The sequence below is a fragment of the Lactuca saligna genome, chromosome 4 (genome assembly GCF_052625555.1).
Source record: "Lactuca saligna cultivar CGN05327 chromosome 4, ASM5262555v1, whole genome shotgun sequence".
Lineage (NCBI taxonomy): Eukaryota > Viridiplantae > Streptophyta > Magnoliopsida > Asterales > Asteraceae > Lactuca > Lactuca saligna.
In genome coordinates, this window is record NC_136420.1 from 329,394,008 (window position 1) to 329,403,985 (window position 9,978).

At 35.4% G+C, this 9,978-nt stretch overlaps 1 protein-coding gene across 1 annotated transcript; it reads left to right on the forward strand.

Moving 5' to 3' along the window:
• Positions 1-1,323: 1,323 nt before the first annotated feature.
• On the forward strand, positions 1,324-8,883 carry LOC145044103 (ABC transporter B family member 19). The gene is made up of 9 exons (XM_078992915.1): positions 1,324-1,818; positions 2,067-2,121; positions 2,468-2,643; positions 2,862-3,062; positions 3,156-3,415; positions 3,497-3,813; positions 4,016-5,062; positions 5,163-5,404; positions 7,474-8,883. The coding sequence occupies exons 1-9, from the start codon at positions 1,567-1,569 to the stop codon at positions 8,680-8,682; spliced, it is 3,759 nt and encodes a 1,252-aa protein (XP_078849041.1). The 5' UTR covers positions 1,324-1,566; the 3' UTR covers positions 8,683-8,883.
• The last annotated feature ends 1,095 nt before the right edge of the window (positions 8,884-9,978 follow it).

Here is a 9,978-nt window from a genome sequence, read left to right on the forward strand (position 1 = left end):
GTTAAATTAAAAATGAAATTTTTTTACCTTATGATTTTTGGGTCGTTACAGTGGTGGTACTTCTTCCTCTAGAATGACATATCTAGACAATAAGTGGCGCATCCACATTATGGATGACGCTTCAAGCAAAGATGATGTATCCATGAACTAGGATGCTCCATTCCACCTCCAGGTGCTCCATATCCCATTTTAAAAGATTCATTCCTTTATCAGGAGATCCATTCATTTCTTAGATGATCCGTTCTTATGTTACATGTTCAATGAACCTAAGTGTTTCATTGAGTTCCAAGTGCTCCATTGAATTCAAATGCTCCATGTAAATGCTCAAAATGTTCAAGTCACACTTAACAGTATATACATATTCACAAAATCTATATACAACGTAAGAACACCATAAAATATTTTAAACTTTTTAAGTTAAAAATATGATAAAACCGTATATATTTAATTTAACTACATAGTTAACTCAATATGTCGCATCAAGTTTTTCTACGTATTAGTTAAGTTTGATGTTTTTCGTAAGTAGCAGAGTTAGGGATATTTATGGTTAGTGACACATGGTTTCGGCTTGGGTATTTTGGTGACACTTTTAGTTGTATTACTTCCATTACTATCATTTTAAACATTTGCTGCCTATTCAATGTTTAAAATATTTTTATCTTGGAATTCCATATTACTTGAAACCAAAATGATATTTTTAAAGTATAAAAGGTTTTCTAAATTGAGTGGAAATACATAGATGTCGTCATTGGGATGTTCCTTGTAAACAATAGTTGATAAAAACAATAAAAAAAGCTATTTTTCTTTGATGAAACCACTTAATAATTAGATACAAGACATGTTTATCAAAATTAGCCGGTATCCGAAAGTTGTAATTTTTATCCGTATGAAAATATTAAGAAAAAAAAAATAGTTTTAAGCTTTTGGTGTAAAATAACAGGTACACGAAATTTATAAATTAAAAGTTAAAAGTAAACTAGTTGAATTAATTTTTAAATTGGAAGCTTTTTTATTTAAATAAAAGCTTTTAAAAACTTTAAAATTTCGTTGCTGAACACCTAATATCTTAGAAGTCGAAGTGCTTTAATGGAGTGGAGAGGATATTAAAAAAAAAAAAAAAATTTATTCAATGTTTAAATTTAAGAATTAAAAGGTTGTGAAACATAAGATGTATAAAAAGTTAAAAACAATAAAACCCGAATAATATTTGATTTATATAATAAAGATTTGGTATTACAAATATGAAATTCCATTTTTGTCCTCTGGCTTGATACCTTTTGTAAACCAGGGTTAAACTCCCCGTCCTTTTATATAACCCAACTTCACATTCACTCTACTCTCAAAAACACCCACACACACTCTCTCGTTTGACCAAAACTCCAGTTCCGTGGACCTCACACCATTCCTCACTGAAACACCGAGCACCGCCACTGCTGATTCCTAGATCTCTCTCCTTTTCAAGCTCTTCTTTCATGGCGATTGAGTCGTTTTCGACTTTTCTCTCGATTAATTTGTAAAAAAAAGTTTGACAGAAAGCTTTCCGGTATACAAACGGAGTTTTGTAAAATGGCGGAGACGACGGAGGCGTCCAAGGCAATGCCGGCGCAAGCAGAAAAGAGAAAGGAGCAGAGTATTCCCTTCTACCAACTGTTTTCATTCGCGGACAAGTTCGATTACGCTCTCATGATTTTAGGTAGCATCGGTGCCATTATTCATGGATCTTCCATGCCTTTCTTCTTCCTCTTGTTCGGACAAATGATTAATGGCTTCGGAAAAAACCAATCGGATTTGACCACCATGACTCACGAAGTTTCAAAGGTTATTCATCATCATCAACATCAACATCATCATTATTATTATTATTATTATTATTATTATTATTATTATTATTATCTCTCCAGATTAAACGAGCTTCTTCTTTTTCAATTTTGTGAGGATTTTCACGAAAAAAAAACTATCTAGTGACTAGTCTGAGTCAGTGGATTAAATATTTATTGTTTTTCAATTTTCGGTGCGATTAATCACAGGTTCAGATCTGAATATCTATTTACTCTAATTTAATGCAGTATGCTCTGTATTTCGTCTATCTCGGATTGGTAGTGTGCATATCGTCATACGCAGGTGAGAAGCTAAACTCGATCCGTTGTTGTCTCTCTTTTATTTCATATATATTTTATATTTTATATTAATTAATAAACATCGGTTTCCATAAATTTATGATTTCACACTTCATTATTGAAAAATGCTTATTTTAGCCAGTTCACAAAGGATCATGTGCACGTGGGTTCCTCGTTATCTCTTGTCCTTTTCGTCACGCACTTGGTCAAAATTTTCAATAATTTTCTAATACATCACAAACATCTCCATCACTCTCGAATTCTAGCTTTTGTTTATGAAAATGAAATCGATCATGATTAATTATTATATATTTAGTTGATTAATTATGTTTAAAATTGAGTATGAACAGAAATCGGATGTTGGATGTACACCGGAGAAAGGCAAGTGAGCACGTTGAGGAAGAGATATTTGGAAGCAGTTTTGAAACAAGACGTTGGATTTTACGATACAGATGCAAGAACAGGAGATATCGTTTTTAGTGTCTCAACTGATACTCTACTTGTCCAAGACGCCATTAGCGAGAAGGTAATCTCTCTTTTCAACATTTCCTTTTGGACACATCTACTGGTTCTAATTCCAGAGATGTTGATGGATAATTTGTTACGAGAAACCTGAAACAGAAACTTAAGCAGAATCCATTAATGGCGGGGATGTGGGGTCCAATAAACAACGTCATACACATTTCAATTTTCAATATAATCATCTATCTCGATAAAGAAACCTAACTGTTCCACTTTCATTAGGTGGGAAACTTTATCCATTATCTCTCGACATTTTTGGCTGGATTGGTTGTTGGTTTCGTTTCCGCATGGAAGCTAGCTCTTCTAAGTGTTGCAGTCATCCCCGGAATCGCATTTGCAGGTGGATTATACGCATATACTCTTACAGGTCTCACTTCCAAAAGCCGTGAATCCTATGCCAATGCTGGCATCATCGCTGAACAGGTACTCTACTAATCTGAAATCTGAAATCTTAATAAATTAATTCACTTACTTTATATGATCATATATTAATCGACTATTGTTATTAATTAAAAGGCAATTGCACAAGTAAGAACAGTGTATTCATATGTGGGAGAAACCAAAGCACTCGATTCATATTCAGATGCAATACAACACACTCTCAAATTGGGATACAAAGCAGGAATGGCAAAAGGATTGGGATTGGGATGCACATATGGAATCGCATGCATGTCATGGGCACTTGTGTTTTGGTATGCGGGCGTATTTATTAGGAATGGGCAGACAGATGGTGGAAAAGCATTTACAGCAATCTTCTCCGCCATTGTTGGTGGAATGTAAGCTTTACTTTTTTTTTTTTTTTTTTAATATAATAATTTTCGTTCTTCACAAAATTTTAATCAAAATAATCATAACAGGAGTTTGGGTCAGTCGTTTTCGAATCTTGGAGCATTCAGCAAAGGGAAAGCTGCTGGATATAAATTACTGGAAATCATTAAGCAAAAACCGACTATAGTTCAAGATTCTACAGATGGGAAATGTTTGACTGAGGTCAACGGAAATATTGAATTTAAGGAGGTGTCTTTTAGTTACCCTTCAAGGCCGGATGTTCTTATCTTTAAAGAGTTTTCCATTTTCTTCCCGGCTGGAAAGACAGTTGCGGTGGTTGGTGGTAGTGGGTCCGGTAAAAGCACAGTTGTTTCCCTAATCGAAAGGTTTTATGACCCTAATCAAGGTATATCTTCAATCTTAAGTTCTTACTACCTGTTTCTTGTCTCTTTTTCACTTATTAGAAAGTAAAATGGGCATTTAGTTTACTCACATTTGGATGATTTTTTTCGTTCCAAAAAAAGAAACATATTCAAATAGAATATGGGTAAAATGGCATCGATCCATTAAGGACTTAATTCATACAGCTAACCTCCCACATTGTACAGGTCAAATCTTGCTAGATGACGTGGACATCAAAACCCTCCAACTAAAATGGCTTCGCGACCAAATCGGTCTAGTCAACCAAGAACCCGCACTCTTCGCCACCACAATCCTCGAAAACATCCTCTATGGAAAACCCAACGCCACCACATCCGAAGTGGAAGCCGCCACGTCAGCCGCCAACGCGCATTCCTTCATCACCCTCCTCCCAAACAGCTACAACACCCAAGTCGGCGAACGCGGAATCCAACTTTCCGGTGGTCAAAAACAACGCATCGCAATCGCAAGAGCCATGTTAAAAAACCCTAAAATCCTCCTCTTAGACGAGGCCACATCAGCCCTTGATTCCGCCTCCGAAAACATCGTCCAAGAAGCTCTCGACCGGTTAATGGTCGGAAGAACCACCGTAGTAATCGCGCACCGCCTTTCCACCATTAGAAACGTCGATTCCATCGCGGTAATCCAACAAGGACAAATCATCGAAACCGGGACCCACGAGGAACTTATTTCCCGCCCAGGGGCATATTCGTCATTAATCCGGTTCCAAGAAATGATCGGAAACCGTGATTTTTCGAACCCGTCGACTACTCACCGAACGCGTTCATCGCGGTTGAGCAATTCGTTGTCTACAAAATCTTTAAGTCTTCGATCTGGAAGCTTGAGGAATTTGAGTTACCAGTATAGTACGGGTGCGGATGGGCGGATTGAAATGATATCGAATGCGGAAACGGATCGGAAAAATGGAGCTCCGAGTGGTTATTTTTTTAGGCTTTTGAAAATGAATGCACCCGAGTGGCCGTATTCGATTATGGGTGCAATTGGGTCGATTTTATCCGGGTTTATTGGTCCGACTTTTGCGATTGTGATGAGTAATATGATTGAGGTTTTTTACTTTGATAACCCTGCGAGAATGGAGAGAAAGACAAAAGAGTATGTTTTTATATATGTTGGAGCTGGTTTATACGCGGTTGTCGCGTATTTAATCCAACATTATTTCTTCAGTATCATGGGTGAGAACCTCACTACAAGAGTTCGAAGAATGATGCTTTCAGGTATACATTGATAATACATGTATTTTATTTTTACACAATGTATTTTATTTTTACGCTATTACAAATTTTTTTTTTTTTTTTTTTTTTTTTTTGTTTATAGCTATAATGAGAAATGAAGTTGGGTGGTTTGATGAAGAGGAGCATAACTCGAGTCTAGTGGCAGCGAGGTTAGCAACAGATGCAGCCGACGTGAAATCCGCGATAGCTGAGAGGATCTCTGTTATATTACAGAACATGACGTCACTTCTGACGTCATTTGTAGTCGCTTTCATCGTCGAATGGAGGGTTTCACTTCTGATTCTCGCCACTTTTCCTCTTCTTGTTCTCGCTCATTTTGCCCAGGTAATAATAATACATTATCCACAGATCCACTGCCTCTATTACTGTTTCACATGACAAAATATTAATAAAAGTACGAACTGAAACCACGCATGCTGCCTCCGCATAAAGTTGACCATAGTCAAAATTGAAATTGCATCGGTTTTATTGATAATCTCGAATCTTGATTTTGGGTGATATTATCTTTGATATTAAACGACAAGAATGTAGATTCAGTTTCATAGTGGGTTGCATGTGCTTTCCTCAATTCCGGTTCATACTTTCACAAAACTCTTGCTCCAATAAAGGATCTATATTCTATACCACTTTTGCATTTGGAAAGTTCAACAAAACTTTCAATAACAAAATGTATTTTAATATTTACATAAACAGTTCATTACAAATTTGGCTGATATGATATATTTAAATTATAGATTTAGTCCAAAACTCCAAATTGTCTCTACGGTTTCAATTTATTGCTCTTAGTTTTTAGTAAATGACTATTTTGTCCTTGGTGAAAGTTTTTGGTAAAATTTTACTGTGAGGTAAAATAAAAAATAAAATGAAAATAAAAGAGGACATGTGAATGCAGAATGCTACTACTACATTTACTGTGATGTCCATACAGAATGGCAGAGGAGATTCCTAGCCCGTGATCGTTGCACTTTCTTCTATAAAAACCATTACTTATTATTATACTTTTAAAAAAAATTATTATTATTATTCAACTTTCGCTCTTCTATTTATAATTTTCTATTGAAGCCTGAATTGTCAGAAGCATTTATGCATTTAGAAAATGGACTGTGTTGTTGGGGCCCAAAGCCTTCATACACCAGCACACCACGCTCTCTTATTGATCATATTCTTCCTTCACAAATCTAGTCAAATTGATTGCGATTGTGGGCACTGTAGTACTCATACATCAACAGGGTTAGCCTTGTTTTTTTTATCGTATGAAATAGTACTGGTTATTTGCTAAAAATGTACTATAGTTATAAATTTTCTTATTAATATATAGCAACTTAAATAAAAGTTCATTTAAATTTGGTGTTGATTATGGTGGTATTTGGGGTAGTGAAGAAAAAAAACTAATTAAATTAAAAACAAAAAAAAAAAAACGACTTCATTTATTTTTGTTTTTTAATATTTTTTGTGGGGTATACAAAACAGCAAATTGTGAATGTTGCAGCAAGCAAAAAAGTGATGGTTATTTGTATAAAAAGTGAAATAAGTCTATTTTTTGGCAAATTATATGCGTAGTGGCTAGGCGAAGTTATTTTTTCTCATATTTTATTATTTAAATGTTATGTTCATGCATATGACGTTAAAACAATTGTTTTTAATTGATAAATTTTTAGCTACTATGTGCTTATAAATAACTTCTTATATTTGCCTTGTATATTGAGCAACTATCACCTTACTAGAGGTATTGTGTCCTTTTGTCCCCATACCATTTACTTCTTAAACACTTCAGGGTCCCAGACGTGACTTACTTTTAACTTGCCAACTTTACTTCATAACAAGGGTAGTTTTGTCATTTCCGTTTTCCACAATCTTCATAAACAGACTTGTTTAAAAGCTTTTTATTGATGTTTATTTAATTATTTAATTATATTTTAGCTGTAATATTTGTTATTTGTCATATCATATTATAAATTTAATTGATATTAGTTATGAACATATTTAAAGATTTAATAACGTAATGTATTCCAATACATAAATGTGTAATATTTGTTAACATTTATGTAAATATTTTTATTTAATTAAATAGTGGTAAAAATACGATAAATAATCATAAATGAATCAATTATCTTGACTACACTTTTATAATACCATAATTTATGAAATTACCGTAATAAAATAGATGTCAGTCGAATTGGTAAAAAAAAAAACTACTAAATATTAACGGAATTATTTAAATTTATATAATTTACGAAAAAATATATACTTAAGTTAGAATGTTGTTTTTGATGTCAAAATTATGTTGATAGGTTGGAAATGAATCTACCTTTACACAAAACTGCTACATAATTTTGGTGAAAAAAAATGATATAATATTGTCGCTAATTCCCGTCTTATTTTTCAATTTACAGCAACTCTCTCTCAAAGGCTTCGCCGGAGACACAGCAAAAGCCCACGCAAAAACAAGCATGATCGCTGGAGAAGGAGTAAGCAACATCAGAACAGTAGCAGCCTTCAACGCCCAGGACAAAATCCTCTCCCTATTCTCCGACGAACTCCGTCTCCCCCAAACACAAAGTCTTCGCCGGAGTCAACTTTCCGGCATCCTATTCGGCATCTCACAACTCTCTCTCTTCGCATCGGAAGCCCTAATCCTCTGGTACGGCGCCCACCTTGTTACCAAAGGCCTCTCCACCTTCTCAAAAGTCATCAAAGTCTTCATTGTGTTGGTCATAACCGCAAACTCGGTAGCTGAGACTGTCAGCCTCGCCCCGGAAATAATCCGGGGCGGTGAAGCCATTGGTTCGGTTTTCTCGATCCTCGATCGACAAACCCGAATCGACCCAGACGATCCCGATTCCGATGTGGTTGACACTGTCCGGGGAGAAATCGAGCTTCGTCATGTCGATTTCTCGTACCCGTCGAGACCTGATGTTCCCGTTTTCAAAGATTTCAGTCTGAGAATCCGGTCCGGTCAGAGCCAAGCTTTGGTCGGACCGAGCGGGTCGGGGAAAAGCTCGGTCATCGCATTGATCGAACGTTTCTACGACCCGACCGCTGGAAAAGTTATGATCGATGGAAAAGATATCCGACGGTTAAACCTAAAATCTCTTCGATTAAAAATCGGTCTAGTCCAACAAGAACCTGCGTTATTCGCCGCCACGATAATGGAAAACATTGCGTACGGGAAAGCCGGAGCCACCGAGGCGGAGGTTATCCAAGCGGCAACCGCCGCTAACGTCCATACATTCGTTTCCGGTTTGCCGGAAGGGTACAATACTCCGGTCGGCGAACGTGGTGTTCAACTCTCCGGTGGGCAAAAACAAAGAATCGCAATCGCTCGGGCCGTTTTGAAAAATCCAGCGATTCTGTTACTAGACGAAGCGACCAGCGCACTGGACGCTGAGTCAGAGTGTGTCCTTCAGGACGCACTCGAGCGGCTCATGAGGGGTAGGACGACTGTCCTGATTGCACACCGTCTGTCGACCATCAGAGGGGTCGACAGTATCGGTGTGGTTCAAGATGGGAGGATTGTTGAACAAGGTAGCCATGGGGAACTTATTAGCCGACCCGAAGGGGCTTACTCTAGGCTCTTGCAACTACAACAACATCGTATGTGATTGTTATGTAACTTTTAAGAGTTAAGGGGTGGTTTTACGTAGAAGGAAAATAGTAAATTGTGCATGTTTTTTTTGGGGTTTCCAGTCGTTATGTTTGGTCGATTGGTTACATATTAACTACCCTACCCCCCAACACTTTGTAATTGAATGCTTGTTGTGTTTATTAATTTTTTATAATCCTTTATAATGGATGGTTTTATATTTTTGGTGTGAACTATAAAAAATTATGGATATGTTTGTTTCATAGGTTGTTATCAATTGGAACGAGATTTGGGTTCATGGATGGAAATCTTGATTTCAGTTCCATCGGAATTGGTGTTAAGAATTCAGTTCCTTTATTGTTCTATTTATTAAAAGAACAGAATATATTTATTCTTTATATTAATATACAGAAAAAAAATTCATTTATATATAAATTTCGATTAACAAAAAATATCTACATATGAATACAATTTTGAAAATTATGACTTTTATCGTTGGGTTTCATTCCCAAACTAACCTATAAATCATGATTTTTTCATATTCAATTTCTTTATAGTTTTCTTTCATTTTAAAAGAAAAACATTTTATTTCCTTAGGTAAATGATATGATTTGTAGAAAATTCGTATGAATTTTGGTTAACCTCGTATGTAGGTAACAAACAACTTAACTTTTTTTTACAAAATATAATTGATTAAAAAAACTACAATAGAGGGATAACGAATTATTTGTCTTCGTTTACAAAGTACTCTTAAAAATCATTTAAAAAAAAGATATTTAGAATGTTACAGTTGATTGTCTACCTTCTGATGCCATTTTTTAAATTGATAGTGTTTTGTGAAAAAATTAGATAGGTGCCAATGTATGACATTAACTTTATGAATTTATTACATAACAAAATCGAATAAAAATCAATAATCATAAAGACAGATTACTGAATCTGGAGTCCTAGTAAAGTATCTATAGATCCGGCTATTGGGTCTAACATTAACGACGTTTGTGATAATATCTGGTTTAAAAGTTATACTCGTTTAAAGTTGAATTTTGTTAGCACATATATGTACATTTCACTTGTTCATGTATCTTAGTTTGAACACATGTATAATGTATAAGATTGGACAACATGTTAGTGGGTATAAACATAATGGATGTTAAAAGTTTATAGACAGCAAAAAGGTGGTAATTGATTGATCATATCCCATCTTTTTCGAACCCCATGTGGCTTGCAAGTGTTGTTTCTCTTTTTCCACAATTGCTTCTTTGAAAAAAAAAAAGAAAGGAATATGAGTCTTTTGATCATCTAAATTTCAGCACAC

Coding starts and splice junctions, on each gene's coding strand:
- LOC145044103 (XM_078992915.1), top strand. CDS start 1,567: ATGGCGGAGACGACGGAGGCGTCCAAGGCAATGCCGGCGCAAGCAGAA. Junction 3,416..3,496: donor TCCGCCATTGTTGGTGGAAT/GTAAGCTTTACT, acceptor TAATCATAACAG/GAGTTTGGGTCAGTCGTTTT. Junction 5,063..5,162: donor TCGAAGAATGATGCTTTCAG/GTATACATTGAT, acceptor TTTTGTTTATAG/CTATAATGAGAAATGAAGTT.